A 19,565-nucleotide genomic window follows, 5' to 3' on the forward strand; every position below is an offset into this window, starting at 1 on the left:
ACAGAAAAATCTTTAAATGAGAAGGTGTGTCCAAACTTTTGGTCTGTACTGTATATGTCTGTATATGTTTGTGTGTGTGCGTGACTGCATGCGTGACTGCGTACGGCCTCCTGCTGAGTATAGTTGGCGCCGTGCGGCCTCCTGCTGTCTCTGGGGGGGGGGCGCCGTGCGGCCTCCCACTATGTATAGATGGCGCCGTGCGGCCTCCCGCTGTGTATAGATGGCGCCGTGCGGTCCCCTGCTGTGTATAGATGGCGCCGTGCGGCCCTCTGCTGTGTATAGATGGCGCCGTGCGCCCCCCTTCTGTGTATAGATGGCGCCGTGCGGCCCCCTGCTGTGTATAGATGGCGCCGTGCGGCCCCCTGCTGTGTGTAGATGGCGCTGTGTGGCCCCCTGCTGTGTATAGATGGCGCCGTGCGGCCCCCTGCTGTGTATAGATGGCGCCGTGCGGCCTCCTGCTGTGTATAGATGGCTACATGCGGCCTCCTGCTGTGTATAGATGGCGCCGTGCTGCCTCCTGCTGTGTATAGATGGCGCCGTGCGGCCCCCTGCTGTGTATAGATGGCGCCGTGCGGCCTCCTGCTGTGTATAGATGGTGCCGTGTGGCCTCCTGCTGTGTATAGATGGCGCCGTATGGCCTCCTGTTGTGTATAGATGGCGCCGTATGGCCTCCTGTTGTGTATAGATGGCGCCGTGCGGCCTCCTACTGTGTATAGATGGCGCCGTGCGGCCTCCTGCTGTGTATAGATGGTGCCGTGCGGCCTCCTGCTGTGTATAGATGGTGCCGTGCGGCCTCCTGCTGTGTATAGATGGCGCCGTGCGGCCTCCTGCTGTGTATAGATGGCGCCGTGCGGCCTCCTGCTGAGTATAGATGGCTATGTGCGGCCTCCTGCTGAGTATAGATGGCGCCGTGCGGCTACCTGCTGTCTCTGGGGGGGGGCACCGTGCGGCCTCCCGCTGTGTATAGATGGCGCCGTGCAGCCTCCTGCTGTGTATAGATGGCTAAGTGCGGCCTCCTGCTGAGTATAGATGGCGCCGTGCGGCCTCCCGCTGTGTATAGATGGCGCCGTGCGGCCTCCTGCTGTGTATAGATGGCGCCGTGCAGCCTCCCGCTGTGTATAGATGGCTACGTGCGGCCTCCCGCTGTGTATAGATGGCTACGTGCGGCCTCCTGCTGTGTATAGATGGCACCGTGCAGCCTCCCGCTGTGTATAGATGGCTACATGTACTCAATATTGAGTCATACAATTAATGTAAGGCTATGTGCCCACGATACAGAAATGTTCCGGATCTTTTTTGAGCGTTTCTGCATCTCCCTGGCAGAAAAAACGCATGCGGATTGTACATGCGGATTATGCGGATTTTACATGCGGATTGTACATGCATTTTCCTGCCAGGGACATGCGGATGTGAAGCGTTCTTCACTTGCATTTCCGCATGCGGGTTGACAAGCGCTTTCCAAGCGATTTTAGCATCACTTGGAAAGTGCTTGACAACTTGGTTACACTATATAAATCCATGCAACCAGCATGGATTTATATAGTGTGACCGTAAAAGAATGGTAAAAAATAAAAAATATATACTTACCTTCTGATGGCCTGCCGACGTCAGCGGTCACGTGACCCGTCACGGCAGGTCCTTTTCAGACCATCGCGAGCTGCCGGCAAGCCAGGACGCATCGGATAAAGACACCGGGGGCCATCAGAAGGTAAGTATAATATTTATTTTATTCTTTTTTTACAGGTTCTATGGTACCCGGGTCCGGAGGAGAGTCTCCTCTTCTCCAAACCCGGGTACCATCCGCACATTGAAACGTTTGGATTCCACATCTACATATACAGTGATGCGGATTCCATGCGTTCTAATGCAAGTCAATGGCGGCGAAAACGCCGCGCTTCCGCAAAATAATTGGTAATGCTGCGGATTTTTCCGCAATGATAATCCGCAGCGGAAATTTCCGCAGCATGTGCACAGCGCATGCGGATTATCATTGGGGAACATGGCAGACCTTCTACCAAGCGTTTTTTAAGCGTTTCTGCAGCGGAATTGCAGCTGCGGGAACGTTTAAAAAACGCATAGCGGGCACACAGCCTAAAAAAAATATTATAATATTGTGCCAAATTAATTTCACGTGAACTATCACATGATCTATCACACGGGATCATGTGACATGTCACGTGATAAATCAGGTGTGTGTGTGTGTGGGGGGTGCCCGCGCCTTCTAAACTGCCCGGGGCCCTTGCTACTCTTAATCCACCCCTGTATACATAGTATCATTATCACTGTGGAATCCAGTAGAACACAATGGGATCTGGCAGGTTTTACGCTCTTATAGCCTCAATTGCCCTCATTAAAACAAAAAAAAAAAGTTTCTCCCAATTTGCGAACAAGTTTTATCACTTGGCCACTCCTATATTTCTAACCTGGAGAATCTTTTTTTTTCTCTTAACAGTTCTAGAAACTTTACAATCTTTAGATAATAAATATTGCTACTTCCAATAGGTGGCGCTATAGAGTTCAAGTCCTCTTTTTCTCTGAAGATAATAAATATGAAATGAATAAATGCACAAATTTAAAGCCATATACAAAAATGTACATATAAAAGTAAGGTGGATTGACTCTCGATACGTGAATAATGTAAGACGTATTGGAATGGCGGCCCAATAACATCACACATCGACCAAGTTCTCATGAGCGTATAAAAAAAAAAAAGTCTGATTTTCATCCAGAAAAAATGGACAAATCTTAACCGGTATTGTCATCCGTATGTCATTCATTTTATTCTTTTCTTTTTTTATAACAGTGAATAAAATTTACAAGACCAAAAACAGTTTCCTATGCTAATAATGAGAATGTATCTGTAAAAATCGGATCACACACAGTTGATCCACATGGTTGTGAAAATATCGTGTGAACGTAGCTATACAAATCATAGCGGACATTAAAGTTTTTTTTCATATGGATATAAAGTGGATTCTGCTCTCAAACCCGCATTAATACCAGCAGCTTCCAATACTATTTGAAGAAGTTATTGATTTCAATGCTAAAACCACAATGCTGTTCATACAGTATGTTTAATGTGTTGTAAAAAAAATAATAAAGTTAAAAGGCCGTAAAGAAATGTGAAAAAAGTGCAAAATTTCCAGGGAATCTGAAAACCTGATTTTAAAAAATCATTTAGATTTTTGACATATATTTTTGTCTTGAAAAGCTGCGTTGGATTTTTCTACTTTCAAAAACAACATTTTAATATGACTGCCAGTGAACGCTGCAATTTTTTTCACACTGACAATCGGTCCATATGAAAAGTCGCTCATGTTCACTTGCACACTGACCAAATATCCTCACATGAGCATGACCTTCTAGAGATGTAGGTTGTACGCAGATCTCAAATGGACAGCGAAGAAAGTATCTCGGGGAGGGCAGAAAAAAAACAATCTATTGAAATGGAGGAAAGTGAATGGAGAGGAAATAAGTATAATATTAGAACTGTGCTGATATTTAAAAGAAAGTATAGACAGCAGCACTCTGAATACACAGACCTCACATCCAGCCTGTATTACAGAGAGAGACAATCCTGCAAGAGAAAAATATGAAACTTACATTAGGCCTGAAAATGCCTGAAGGAATGAAGATTGCAAACTGAAATCTTAGTGCAGTTTTATTAACTGCTTGCAGCCACTAATGTGTAAAAATCAGGTATCCATAGTTTTTAAAGAGAACCTGTCAGCACAATTTTGTAACGTAAAGAAATAGCTGTAATGAGGCTGTAATACTGATTACATTGATACCTTTGGTGAAGAAATCCGCTTTATTGTTTTTCGTTAATTCCCATTTGAAGTTTTCTTCAAATTAGATTTGGGTGCACAGGGGCCGGACTGTACACGGGGTCTTCTCCTCCCTGTCTGTGATTCCCCGGCCCCTTGGCTGCCTTCGGTCTGTGAATGACCAGCCTTTTCTCTTTGAAATTTCAGCAGTGACCTGTCATTCACAGACCGGAGGCAGCAGAGGAGCCTGGGAATCACAGACAGGGAGGAGAAGACCCCGTGTACAGTCCGGCCCCTGTGCACCCAAATCTAATTAGCAGAAAGCTTCAAATGGGGATTAAAGAAGAACCACAAAGCGGATTTCTTCTCCAAAGGTCGTGCTGACAGCGTCTCTTTAAGTTCTCATGAACATGGTGTATATGGATTTATTTTGTATAAATCTAATCTATTTCACCAATAGAACTGTAGGGCATAATACAATATTCTAAGAAAAAGTTGCACATAAGAGTATTTACTAAAACAGACATGTCAGAAGAGCAGACAGACTTCTTTATAGGACTCAAGGAAATCTGAGAAGAACCCCTAAGGGGGCGGCAATTGTGGTGATTCTTAACAGGTGTTTTCATTTTGAATTATCTTAATTTTAATTCCTACTAATGACCCTGTATTTTTTTTTCCTTCCAGGCCTCCGATACATTTCATCAAAAACAAAAGTTAATCTAAGCAATCTGTTAAAAAAAAACATGAGTAGAACAGCACTAGAAGGGCAACAAAAGACACAAAGATTGTGCACAGTCTTCTCAATTCCAGGCATTTTATGTGGAAATGTCACTAGGAATTAAAACGCTGAACTTCACATCTGCTTTTCATCTTGGATAAGATTTCTACTTCTGAAGTCACATGAAGTGAAGGTGCCCGCTTTCCTGATCCACCCATGTAATGAATGCTGAACATAGACATACAGTATGGAATTCCAATTATTCTGTCGGATGACTATAGCATACACCTTTTTTGCTTGTGGGTGCATGTTACCAGTAACCAATTCTGCCGATAGGCAAAGAAAATCCAGTATACAAGACAGCACTATGATTTATGTGCTGCTAGGACTTATCGATACCAAAAATGACTTGAAAATGGACTTATCTACCCCCTTCCGTATTATGTATGCTAGCGTAAATACACAAATACACATATAAATTGAGTTACGGTCTTCTAATTGTATACAGTGTAATTCTACATATACGTGTGAGTCACTATGTATCTATTCAAATTGTAGCTCCAGGGAGTGTGCATATTGCATACTCGACCGCCATTTCCAAGGCAGATAACGGTGAATCCTCGCAGCACATAGTGAGTGTGATGGGATGATTCACAAGTCTGCAGACTTTTCATTTTACACCGGACACTCCTTTAAGGCCCCCCTTAGACAGTAGATGACTATTGGCTGAATGCTCTCGGCTGAGCTCACCTGTGTTCTCTAAGAGGGCCATTGTAAGGCCACGGTCACACGGTCAGTATTTTACCTCAGTATCTGGAAGCAAAAAACAGGAGTGGGTGATAAATACAGAAGTGGTGACGTGTTTCTATTATGCTTTTCCTCTGATTGTTCCACTCCTGGTTTTGGCTTACAAATACTGATGTAAAATACTGACCAAATACTGAACGTGTGAACGTGGCCTAAGACTTATCTCCAGGAAGAACAAAAGGATTGGCTGTTGGAAAGTCGAACGTGCCTTCTCTCCCCCACATCATCTGTCAGAAGAGAGTTGGGAGACCCCAAACATATTACACTGCCAGCCATTCACACTGATAGGCCACGTTCACACGTTCAGTATTTGGTCAGTATTTTACATCAGTATTTGTAAGCCAAAACCAGGAGTGGAACAATCAAGGTATGTGCCCACGATTCGGAGCCGACTGCGACCCCCGATGCTGCGGGATAGCCGAGCGTCGGGACATCAATGCAAACTTTCCTCATTGATGTTAATCTATGGGGAAAGTCCACATGCGGACCCGCCGAAGAAATTGACATGCTGCAGTCTGGAAAGACGTGCTACATGTCAGTTTCCGTGGGTGTACAGAGACGGATAATGGACATGGGATTTCTAGAAATCCCATCCACTATGCTGTAACATCTGGCCGCTGCGTGTTTGACGCTGCAGAAATACACAGCGTCAAACCCGCAGCAGCTCCTGACCGTGTGCATATACCCTCAGAGGAAAAGTATAATAGAAACACGTCACCACTTCTGTATTTTTCACCCTCTCCTGGTTTTGACTTACAAATACTGATGTAAAATACTGACGAGCTCCAGGAGACGCACATGAAACCAGACACAGACATCGCTGCTGAGAATGGGAACGTGTATGCAGTTTGTGTGCTGACGTTGGGTCAATATCTGGTCAGTTTTTTTTTTTAATTGCAGTCAAAATAAAGTGACTTGTAGCTAAAAGCTATGTGTGAAGATTATTTGAGATTTTTTTAAGCAGATCTGTTTAAAACCAACAAAAAAACAAACGCCTGAATTTCTTCACAGACGCTCCTCCATTTGCGGTCCATGTCCACTTTCTACTATGAGGGTGACCTCCATTTATCCTGAATGAGGCCTGACACTTCCTTTACCCACAAAGACCATGAATTTTACGTGTTTTGTTTCTTTTTTTCTTTACATATTTTTGACATGCATTTTTTTTTTTACGGTGCTTTTCTTTTTCCTATAGAAATACTGTTAGAATTTATATTTTTTTATGTATAAGTTAATTTGCTGTTATACACGTGTGTGTATGGTTTATACTTAAGCTACAGAAGTACAATATTTGAAATGTAATTTTTGTGTGGATTTCTTACTAATGATGTTTTGGAGGGGCGAGGGTCATCTTCAATTTTTACGTAAGGGGACAGAAGAGCTTCAGTGTGTCTTAGTGGTGCCAAGAGCAGACGGTTGTATTTGCCTATAATACATGTCCCAAACTTACGGCAGAATTCAGATTAAGAAGACTGAATTTTTGAAAAATTCATCAGATATTTATTATCTCACATGCCACTAACCTCCTCCCCGTGTACAATATATTATATAAGGCGAGCGGGTTGCGCCATGTCATGCGGAGTAATTCATGATGACAGACGGTTATATGCCCGGAGCTCTGTCTCCTCCGAGCGAGGTATATCCGCCTGCTCATGTTTCGTTGCAGATGTGAAGTTCTGGCTTAAATCTCTGCTTTTCATCGGGATTTCAGATTATAGCCTGGGAATTAATGTGCATATTTGGAGAGAAATACTTGTAGTGTCCTGAGAAAAGAACCACAACAACTGCAATGTAACACGTATCTGAAGTGCAGTCCAAAGCGGCTCTGTCACCATATTTAAAGGGGTTGTCCAGTCCAAACCGATAAGTCTGCAGTCACTCTGTTATGAATTCCCCTAGCGCACGCATTGTGCGCTGCGGGGCTTCGCCGGTTTCAGACCCGGGAATGGAGGGTATGTATGAGTTATATGAATAAAGAGAAAATTTCAGCTCACCCCTGAGATGTAATCCCAGTCTGGCATGGAGCACGGCGTCCTCGCTGCTGCACAGCGCCTGGGTCAATGAAGAAGTGAAGATGGATCCAGCTCAACACACCGGGCAATTAATTAAAATTCAACAATCTTTATTGGCAAATCCTTTTAAAAACTTGTAGAAAAGACAAAAAATGGACATCGCAAACGACAAAGCATATATTTTGGGGTTGGATGTATAAAATATACCATACGCGTATCGAGTGAAAAACTCTTGAACACTGGCTAAGTGAGCTATACATATTCCTGGCCAGTGGGTGCGACCTCGCTCTCAAACTTGTATTGAGCCGAGGTCGCGCCCTGTCTAGTGACACAGCCATCTAGCGGACGTGGCTGAATAAAGGGCGCAGCCTTGGTCCATATAAGTGTATGGAATTGAGGCTGCGCCCACTCACCAGGAGTATGTATAACTCATATATACATTCCGGTCCCGCGTCTGAAACCAACCAATCTCTGCAGCGCACAGTGTGTGCACTGGGGGGATTCATACGTCTGCAATCACACAGAGTGATTTGGACCGGTTTCATCTCTTAACTCGAGGAGATAAGAGATGGAGTTGAAGTCAATTGGGTCTTCCATCTTGGGAGATTTCACATGGAAAGAGCAAGGCTACGTTCCCACAATGAGCTTTTGGTGAGTTTTCGACGCTGCAGAATTTCTGCACCTATTTAGTATATTAGGTTACTTGCTTTTTTTCATTGCGTTTTTATTGAGTTTTTGACGCTGCGGTGTTTGTCTCCTTAGGCCGTTGAGTATTTGGTGAGTTTTTTTACCTCAGTATTTTTAAGTCAAAACCAGGAGTCGAAGAGAAGAAAAGTATTATAGAAACACGTCACCACTTCTGTATTTATCACCCATGCCTGGTTTTGGTTTACAAATACTGAGGTAACATACTGACCAAATACTGAACGTGTAAACGTGGCCTTAACCGGAAACGCACTGAAAATGCATGTGTGTTTTTTATCTGCGGATTTTCCCCCTCGAATACGGGGAAGTCTACGGGGAAAAACTCAAGAGTATCCACAAGACAAATTAACATGCAGCGGATTTGAAACACGCACCGCAGGTCAGTTAACGCTGACTAAAAAAAATTACAGTAGGCATGAGGTTTCTATAAATCCCATCCACTTTACTGGAACTGTAAGACGCTGCTTTTTTGATGCAGTAAAAATACATAGTCAAAAACGCACCAAAAATTCATCGTCATAAGAAAGTAGCCCAAGTTGGCCAACAGTGAATTCTGCCTCTTAATAAGTTATTAAAATGGAAGATTCTCCATTAAAAAATATAATAGAGAATTCTCACATAAGTATGTACGTGTAATGCATGCCATGGATAAATTACTAAAGGGGTTGTCTTACCATAACATATCACATCCATCGTGTAGAAAATCATGGAAAATATATATTTGCTATATTAAATCTAAAGGGATGTAAATATAACTGCAGTTATATTTACATCCCTTTAGATTTAATATAGCAAATATATATTTTCCATGATGTGATATGTTATGGTAAGACAACCCCTTTAGTAATTTATCCATGGCATGCATTACACGTACATACTTATGTGAGAATTCTCTATTATATTTTTTAATGGAGAATCTTCCATTTTCATTGATTGATTGAATAGTTTATGCTTGCAAAAAAAATCATTGTTATCGCATCACGTTACCCGTGTAAGCAGGAGATGGGCTGCCAATAACATGATGCCATATTAGTGATTGCACGCCGGCCCGGTGTAAACAGGCGGGTAAATGAGCGCTGAGCAACCTGCTAAATAGTCAACCGGAGCTTGTTAAAAGGCATTGACCTCTCTAAATGCAACATAAGAAATGGCTGCAGATCTTGACAACTTGTTTTTTTGATAGGTGAGAAATACTATATAGGTCTTATATACAGATCAGACTCGAGATTTAAACACATCATTACCACAACCCACTTCTCCTTTCTGCTGTCCACGTACAAGTGACTTAAGACCTCCGGGATTAGTCATGACACCATCCTGGCACCCAGAGCTCGCTGACAGTCAGATCACAGCTACAGTATGTGCTGCCAAAGCTCACTATTCAGCCTGAGCTATGCAAAGTATTGGACCGGCTCCGTATAGCTTTATGGCCATTAGTGAGAAGGTATTGTAGCTGTCTAGCTTATATGTAGACCCTACAGTATACCACGCAGCGTGCCAGGCTCTGTACAATGTAAGGTACCTGATACATTCAGTAGAGTGACAAGAGGGGTGTGGAGCTCATACTTTTACCCAGATCCTGTTACCACAAGCCCAGGGTATGTTCACAGATAGACGTTCAGGTGAAAAATCAGCTGAGTATTGCGGTATCGGTACAGTAATCAGCTGCGTATTACGGTATCGGTACAGTAATCAGCTGCGGATTGCGGTATCGGTACAGTATTCTGCTGCGTATTGTGGTATCGGTACAGTAATCTGCTGCGTATGGCGGTATCGGTACAGTAATCTGCTGCGTATGGCGGTATCGGTACAGTAATTTGCTGCATATTGCGGTATCGGTACATTAATCTGCTGCGATACAGTAATCTGCTGCGTATTGCGGTATCGATACAGTGCTATAGATGAAATTTCATAAAAAAATATCCAAAAGTGTAATTTGACCAGTGCTGTAGATTTGACATCTGTAGTAAATCAATTTATGCTGCGGATTCTACCAGTAGATTTCACCCTCTGCTTGTGTAATAAATCCACTGCACTTTTTAGAAATTTTAGTGCAAATTTTACCAATGTATCGGATGCAATACCGTGGCTCCGAAAGGCAACCATTTTTTTTTTTGCAGACCTAAAGACTTGAATGGGTGAGTCTCATCAAACGCATAGAAAAATCGCAGTCTTCACAAGTTTCTTTCTTTTTTCCACATTCAGATTTGGTCAGTGAAAGAAAAACAAAAACAGCTCCTCTGCACGGCTTCATTGAATAACACTGGATTGAGCGATGTTCGTGTTTTTTTTTTTACTGACAATACAGTCTTGTGAACGAGCCCTCAGTAACAGAATTTCTATCCATGGTTCTACTTCCTATCTTGATGGCTACCAAATCAATCAATGGGTCAGTGTCATATAAAAACTAAGTAGGGATCTCTAATCTTTTGTCACTTTTTTTTTTTTTTCATTATTTTCTAGCAGTATAACTGAAATGTAAAACTGATGTAAAAATTCCATTGGTGTAAACAATGTGAGGGTTTAAGTCTTTTTGCTGAATTTTTAGAGCGGAAACTGAGTGAAAACTCCAGGTTTTTAAGGTGGATTTGGAAAGTTTCTGCTCCAAAAACTTGCTGTGCATAGTCTAAAAAAAAGAGTAGCTTTTTAAGGTATGTTTGACGTGGATCTGTTTCAAAATCGACATCAAATATTACTTTTTTTTTTGTGTGGCTTTTCAAGCGGATTTATTTTGCCATCCACGTTGAAAAAACTCAAATGTGAACGTAGCCTTTCTGCTCAAACTTTATCATATAATATATTCCAAAAACCTTGTGTTTTATCTTCTCTATTCAGCAGTTGGAGAACGTAATTTGCAACAAGTACCACCAGGGACTTACTGCAAAAAAAGTATAGCATTGTGTGTTCTATTTCTATTCTTTACAGCCATATTCATGTAAAGAACCCTTTAGTGCATACATGTCAAACTCTGACCCGAAGGGTGGTTGTATTTGGCCCACGACACCAGAACCCCCACCCCTATGTGGGGCCCATTATTCTGTATAGAGGACTATGTCAGACCCATTATACTGTATAGAGGACTATGTGGGGCCCATTATTCTGTATGGAAGACTATGTGGGGCCCATTATACTGTATGGAGGACTATGTGGGGCCCATTATTCTGTATGGAGGACTATGTCAGACCCATTATACTGCATGGAGGACTATGTGGGGCCCATTATTCTGTATGGAAGACTATGTAGGGCCCATTAGGACTATGTGTGGCCATTATTCTGTATGGAGGACTATGTGGCATGGGCGTACCCAGGATCAAAACTAGGGGGGGGGGGGCAAGCCATGGTCACAGATACCGAAGAGAAATATATATATATATATATATATATAGTACAATGCAAAGATTTCACTTCTTACATTACATGAGTGATATCTACTGTAAATTCCACAATAGCTCAGAAACCAGAGAATCGCTCCACACAGTATACTGGCCCCCATAAAATGCTCCATACAGGATACTGTTCCCCATATAACGCTCCATACAGGATACTGGCCCCCATATAACGCTCCATACAGAATACTGGCCCCCATATAACGCTCCATACAGAATACTGGCTCCCATATAACGCTCCATACAGGATACTGGCCCCCATATAACGCTCCATACAGAATACTGGCCCCCATATAATGCTCCATACAGAATACTGGCCCCCATATAACGCTCCATACAGAATACTGGCCCCCATATAATGCTCCATACAGGATACTGGCCCCCATATAACGCTCCATATAGAATACTGGCCCCCATAAAATGCTCCATACAGAATACTGGCCCCCATATAACGCTCCATACGGAATACTGGCCCCCATATAACACTCCATACAGGATACTGGCCCCCATATAAAGCTCCATACAGGATACTAGCCCCCATATAAAGCTCCATACGGAATACTGGCCCCCATATAACGCTCCATACAGGATGCTGGCCCCCATATAGCGCTCCATACAGAATACTGGCCCCCATATAACGCTCCATACGGAATACTGGCCCCCATATAACACTCCATACAGGATACTGGCCCCCCATATAAAGCTCCATACAGGATACTGGCCCCCATATAAAGCTCCATACGGAATACTGGCCCCCATATAACGCTCCATACAGGATGCTGGCCCTCATATAGCGCTCCATACAGAATACTGGCCCCCATATAACGCTCCATGCAGGATACTGGCCCCCATATAACGCTCCATGCAGGATACTGGCCCCCATATAACGCTCCATGCAGGATACTGGCCCCCATATAACGCTCCATACAGGATACTGGCCCCCATATAACGCTCCATACAGGCTGTTCCCCACACATAATGCCTCATGCAGGCTGTTCCCCCCCACATAATGCCCCATGCAGGCTGTTCCCCCGCCATAATGCCCCACGCAGGCTGTTCCCCCCACATAATGCCCCATGCAGGCTGTCCCCCCCCCCATATAATGCCCCATGTAGGATGTCACCCCCCCACATAATGTCCCATGCAGGATGTCACACACCCCTCCCTTATAATGCCCCATGCAGGATGTCACCCCCCCCTCCCTTATAATGCCCCATGCAGGATGTCACACACACCCCTCCCTTATAATGCCCCATGCAGGATGTCACCCCCCCTCCCTTATAATGCCCCATGCTGGATGTCACCCCCCCTTATAATGCTCCATGCAGGATGTCATCCCCCCCTATAATGCCCCATGCAGGATGTCACCCCCCCTCCTTATAATGCCCCATGCAGGATGTCACCCCCCCCTTATAATGCCCCATGCAGGATGTCACACACCCCCTCCCTTATAATGCCCCATGCAGGCTGTCACCCCCCCCCTTATATTGTCCCATGCAGGATTTCACCCCCCCCCTCCCTTATAATGCCCCATGCAGGATGTCACCCCCCCTTATAATGCCCCATTCAGGATGTCACCCCCCCCCTTATAATGCCCCATGCAGGATGTCACACACCTCCCTTATAATGCCCCATGCAGGCTGTCACCCCCCCCTTATAATGCCCCATGCAGGATGTCACCCCCCCCCCTTATATTGTCCCATGCAGGATGTCACCCCCCCTCCCTTATAATGTCCCATGCAGGATGTCACCCCCCCCTTATAATGCCCCATTCAGGATGTCACCCCCCCTTATAATGCCCCATGTAGGATGTCACACACCCCCACCTCACCCCCTTCCCTTATACTGCCACAGGCTTCCATACAATAAAAAAAAAAAATCAAATACTCACCTGACGTCTCACCTGCTGCCACTGCTCCGGACTCCAGGGTCGCCGGCCTCATCACGCTCTGCGCTGTGACTGCTCAGGAGAGAGCGCGGTGTAAAGACGTCACCGCGCCCTCTGACCTGAGACGTCACAGTGCAGCAGCCGCGGAGGATGCAGGAGCTGCTGCGGAGGCACGGGGAGGGGTAAGTATTGTGCCGGGTGCCGGGGCCCTGAGCAAGCGGGGGGGAGCGGGCGCTGACACCGCTCTCCTCCGCTCATGGGTCCCATAGCGCGCGGGGTGCCCGACGGTGAGGGCCCCCCCCGCCTGCTCAGGGCCCCGGAATTTGCCCGGGTGCGCCGGGTGCTGACGCCGGCCCTGGTGTGCGGCGTGCGTCCCTGCTTCTAGGGGAGGGGCAGCTGCCCCCTCCTGCCCCACGGTGGGTACGCCCATGCTATGTGGGGCCATTATTATGTATGGGGGACTATGTGGGGCCATTATTATGTATGGGGGACTATGAGGGGCCCATTATACTGTATGGAGGACTATGTGGGGCTCATTATTCTGTATGGAGGACTATGTGGGGCTCATTATTCTGTATGGAGGACTATGTGGGGCTCATTATTTTGTATGGAGGACTATGTGTAGCCCATTATTCTGTTTGGAGGACTATGTGGGGCTCATTATTATGTATGGGGGACTATGAGGGGCCCATAATTCTGTATGGAGGACTTTGTGGGGCCCATTATACTGTATGGAGGACTATGTGGGGCTCATTATTCTGTATGGAGGACTTTGTGGGGCTCATTATTCTGTATGGAGGACTATGTGGGGCCGATTACTCTGTATGGAGGACTATGTGGGGCCCATAATTCTGTATGGAGGACTATGTGGGGCCCATTATTCTGTATGGAGGACTATGTGTAGCCCATTATTCTGTATGGAGGACTATGTGGGGCCCATTATTCTGTATGGAGGACTATGTGGGGCTCATTATTCTGTATGGAGGACTATGTGGGGCCCATTATTCTGTATGGAGGACTATGTGTAGCCCATTATTCTGTTTGGAGGACTATGTGGGGCCCATTATTCTGTTTGGAGGACTATGTGGGGCTCATTATTATGTATGGGGGACTATGAGGGGCCCATAATTCTGTATGGAGGACTTTGTGGGGCCCATTATACTGTATGGAGGACTATGTGGGGCTCATTATTCTGTATGGAGGACTTTGTGGGGCTCATTATTCTGTATGGAGGACTATGTGGGGCCCATAATTCTGTATGGAGGACTTTGTGGGGCCCATTATACTGTATGGAGGACTATGTGGGGCCCATTATACTGTATGGAGGACTATGTGGAGCGCGTTATACTGTATGGAGGACTATGTGGGGCCATTATTCTGTATGGAGGACTATGTGGGGCCCATTATTCTGTATGGAGGACTATGTGGGGCTCATTATTCTGTATGGAGGACTATGTGGGGCCCATTATTCTTTATGGAGGACTTTGTGGGGCCCATTATACTGTATGGAGGACTATGTGGGGCCCATTATACTGTATGGAGGACTATGTGGAGCGCGTTATACTGTATGGAGGACTATGTGTGGCCATTATTCTGTATGGAGGACTATGTGGGGCCCATTATTCTGTATGGAGGACTATGTGGGGCTCATTATTCTGTATGGAGGACTATGTGGGGCCCATTATTCTTTATGGAGGACTATGTGGGGCCATTATTCTGTATGGAGGACAATGTGGGGCCCATTATTCTTTATGGAGGACTATGTGGGGTTATTATACATTATACTGGTTGGCCCACGACTTTGTCCAAGTTTTTCATTTTGGCCCTCTGTGTGTTTGAGTCTGACATCCCTGCTTTAGAATATGTTCACACACTGCAAATATGGTACAGACCTTCTTTTAGGACATCTAGGTAGAAAATCTGCAGCATTTTGCAGTAGTAGAAAAGCAGAAGAGATTTGATTAAATATCATCCTCAAAAATCTACAACGTAAATTGACCTGTGGTGAAGAATTTAGCAACATGTCCATTTTTGTTGCAGGTTTTCACTTTAAAATACAGGATGAAACCTTCTGTAACTCCACAATAAAATCCATGGATTTTTAGGAAAATTTGATTAGGATCCACCTCAAAACCCACATCAGGAAATTTGTGCTTAAAGTACTTTTAATGGAACAATTGTAAACGTTCAACTAACACAATACAAGGCCTCATTCAGACGTCAGTGATTTTTCTCATGAGTAAAAATCTGTCTAATTTTCATCAGTGATTTTGTTCAGTATTTGGTTCGTGTCAGTTTTTACCATCAGTGCTTCATCAATCAGTTTTTCTCCGATGCAAAAAATATAGATGGAGGTTTCTCAAGCTTCAGTGAAAAACAGACCGCACACAGATTTCATCCAAGTGATCTCCATTTAATTTTATTTTTTTCCTGGATCAATAGATTTGCATTGGTGAGTTTGATCTGTAACTTTGATCAAAATTGGACATGTTTTGGTACGGGCATGTGAACAGCGCCATAAACTATAATGGCTATGAGTTCTATCTATGAAAAACAGAGAGGGACGTGGAAAACTGACGTCTCAATGAGCCCTAACTTTATCTGATAGAACGGAGTCTAAAACTTTATTCACCAGAGTTTAGAAACAATCCCTGATCACTGGATCGTTCCTGACACCATAAAGTCATATTAAGCTGGGTTCACACGTTGCATTTCTGCTGCATTTTTTTCTGCAGACAAAGCAGGTTTTGCTGCATTTTTATTGTCTCTTGTGTATGCTGATAAAGTTTAATGCCCCCCAAAAAACATGATGCAACTTCCTTAGGTTTCTGCACCAAAAACGCAGCAAAACCTGATATCTGTATTTTTTGGGTGAAATGCTGCAAAAAAAGTGACATGCTGCAGTTTGCAAAAACGCAGTAGTTTTCCAATTCAGTCAGGAAAAAAAAACAATGTGTGTGCATGAGATTTCTGAAATCTTATAGCTTTTGCGGTTAATGTAAAACGCAGCTCAAAATTTGCATAAAAAAACGCAACATGTGAACATAGTCTTACCAAAGAAATGCCTGACTTATCATGGTCACTTTCCGGAAGACAAAAATTCTAATAATCTTATGTTTTATTTTTCTGGACTATATCACGGCACAACTGTGGAAGCATTCCAGTAATAATAATAATATATAACCTCTTATGGAAAATGTCCGGTGAATCAGCGAGCTACATAATACAGGCTGCCGATGTTTACCCAGGGCAGCGCCAGGAACATGGTGGGAAGTTAAATTCCCTCTTGTCGTCCTACAATCTCCGCTTCTACAATAATCGATACGGGACAGGCTATAGTAATGGTGAATTGTTATTTGAGTGATTTTGTCCTAAATGACAGTAGGATTGCAAAAGGTGCCAAAAGCATTTCATAAAGATCAGGGTACATAGAGGATCCGGGCCCCGAAGATAAAAAATTATTCACCTGACTGTATTACACTCCTGACCACCTGGGACAAGAGATCCTGGAGCCCTCATCCCATGTTAATACAATTACTATAAAACATATAAATCTGGTTTAATATTTGATTAAACATGTATAGGAAAATGAAGAACATTATGCATCAAAATTACCAATGCTGGAAATCATAATGTAATATCATAATTACAATAACCATGGGGATGATGATATTATAATAAACAGTAATAACTAAGGAAGTAAATACATAATAAGTTGTACCTGCTCTGGTCCTCCCTTGCACCCCTAGAGCTGTCATTCTCCTCCTCCTTTTCCTGAGAAGATGTCCTGGCAAAGAGTCTTGAGAAGCCCTTGGACCTGTCTTGCTCCTCTTTATTCCCCTTGGCAGGGGAGGCATTGTCATTGACCCCCTTGCCCTCCTGAGTTATCTTCCTGAAGAAGAGTCTGGATGGGCTGTGACTTCTCTCCTGCTCCTCTCCATGCTCTGTCCTGTCGTTTCCATCCTTCTTCTCCTGGGATGAACTTCTGAAGAAAAGCCTGGACAAGCTCCTGTCACCTTTCTCCTGTTCCTCACCTGGATCTTTAGTACTTTCCTCCTCTTTCTCCTGGGATGATGTCTTGGAAAAGAGTCTGGAGAAGCCCCTAGCTACTTCGTCCTGCCAGGTGCCTGTTCTCCTGCGAGTGCTCATGTCCTGGAGATCAACAAGGACTTTCCAATGTGCTGACTAGAAGTAGTGACATAGGGACTGAGCTGTCACTCCTGCTGGCTTACAATCAAACTTCTGCAAAAGTTTGCAGGTTGCATTTGAAGCTCAAACAAGTGAAGGATCTAGGAGTCACACCATGCTTCTTCACCAGCAACAAGCAAGGAGCCTGAGATGTGACCTGGCAGGGAGGAAAGGGACTAATAACACAACACTCCTAGGGCTGTCCTCCTCTGCAGCCTGCTCCTTGGCCCTGCCCCTATACACATACAGGGAGGAGGTGCAGCCTGCAGCTGTGTGCTATGTGCTGCCTGCTGGGGAAAGTCTTATGAGACCCACTCAGTGACTCACAGCTTGTGCCCAGTGCACTGGCAGCAGAGCACTTACCAAATAATGCAGGGGGTGTATGGAGAGCAGCAGCTGTAAGGGGCTACTGAGAGTGCTGCTGCCAGTCCAGGAGCTCCCAGCTGCTGTCTGCAGTGTGTGTGGACTTGTGTTAGCATGCCTGTCATTTACTGCACATTCCAACAAATCATGTTTGTTGCTTAATCTTGAAGTTTTGGTAGTTTGCAACAAGACTTGTTTGTTACTTTTGTTGTTTCCTGCTGTTACTCTCATTTTTATGTACATTTTGGCTTTATTGTTTTTTCTAGATTTTAACATTTATTACAAAATCATGATCACAAATTGTAATCACTAACATCTTTCTTTCTTCTTCTTTCTTCCTTCCTTCTTTCTTCCCTCTTCTTTCTTTCTTCTTCCTTCCTTCCTACTGTACTTCCTTCCTTCTTTCTTCCTTCCTTCCTTTCTTCTTTCTTTCTTCTTCTTCATATAGTACCAACATAGTCCACAGTGCTATACACAGCTTCTAATTACATGCATCTCTGTCCAAAATGTTGCTGTTAGTGATTGGCCATGCGAGCATGTGTACAAACTATTGTTTTGCATCTTTTATGCTGACATCAATGGGAATCTGTCAGCAGGATTTCACACCCCAAACTATTAACATTCGCATGTAACTCTTTCATAGACAAGTCCAACAATACCACTACATGGCCGGTTTGTACCTCCGTTACTGAGAAATCAGTGTTTGAACTAATATGCAAATAAGGCTGAAGAGCTAGGATAGGTCTGAAGCCTCTGTCACTCCAGCTCTATTTAGAAAAGGGAAAAATCCAGCTGTTTTTCGGATCACCAAATCGAGCAGGAGTGTTTTCTTATCCGTGCCGAGATTGGCCGGCAACTACAAACCAGGGTGCGCTGGATTGTACTTTTTACTCTGGCTCTATTCCCTGCCCAGCGCTGCCGCCTCCTGCTTGTCTGACAACCTTTATACTGTGTAATTTCAAGTAAAGGAGTCATCAGTTAAGCAGGATGAGGCAGAGCTGAGCAAAGAATAGAGCTGGAGTGACGGAGACTTCAGATCTACCCTAGCTCGTCAGCCTCATTTGCATGTCAATTCAAACACTGATTTCTCAGTAAAGGAGGAACAGACTGGCCATGTAAAGGTATAACTGGACTTGTGTTTAAAAGAGCTTAAAAGAGTGTTTAAAAATGTGCATGTAGATAGTTCGAGGAGTGAAATGCTGCTGACAGATTTCAATTACAAATCATCCTTGTTGTCTTGTGATACGGGAATACAGGAATGAACAATATGGGAACTTCTCGACCATACTGTGTGTAGCTCCTTGCAAGTGATCACCGATCGACTTGGCTTGCGCTCATTACAGCCAGATTATCCGCCAAGTGTAAATGGTGCTTTACTAAAGACTCACTTATTGCTGAACATTCCCATAGGCCATTTTGAAATAAAGCAATGGATCCAAAAAGAAAGAAACACGCACTAGGTATTTTTTCAGCTTTTTAATGCAAATTTTCAGTTGTGTTTTACAGTACCAGCTAAGTCTGAGATTTCAGAAATCTCATGCACACACATTGGTTTTTTTTGTCCTCCAGTATTTTGTGCTTTGCTTGTTTTTTGCACAATAGAGCTTTCAGCGTTTTTCACCCATTGAAAGTAATGGGTGGCGAAAAAACGCACATATCAGGATTTGCAGCGTTTTTTGTGCCAAAACCTGATGAAATCAGATTTTTTTTTTTTTGCACTAAACTTTATCA

The 19,565-nt window shown here is 44.0% G+C and overlaps 1 protein-coding gene across 1 annotated transcript in view; it reads right to left on the minus strand.

The window, feature by feature from the left end:
* The window catches only part of CRYBG3 (crystallin beta-gamma domain containing 3), a 193,545-nt gene extending 175,823 nt beyond the window's left edge, over window positions 1-17,722 (minus strand). The window contains exon 1 of the mRNA XM_073668174.1: window positions 17,005-17,722. Coding sequence (XP_073524275.1) covers window positions 17,005-17,432 — 428 coding nt within the window. The 5' untranslated portion in view covers window positions 17,433-17,722. The remainder of the gene's footprint in view (window positions 1-17,004) is intronic.
* Between the last annotated feature and the right edge of the window lie 1,843 nt (window positions 17,723-19,565).

Source organism: Phyllobates terribilis, unplaced genomic scaffold (assembly GCF_046119375.1).
Source record: "Phyllobates terribilis strain yellow unplaced genomic scaffold, ASM4611937v1 Scaffold_2__4_contigs__length_985480577, whole genome shotgun sequence".
Classification (NCBI taxonomy): Eukaryota; Metazoa; Chordata; class Amphibia; order Anura; family Dendrobatidae; genus Phyllobates; species Phyllobates terribilis.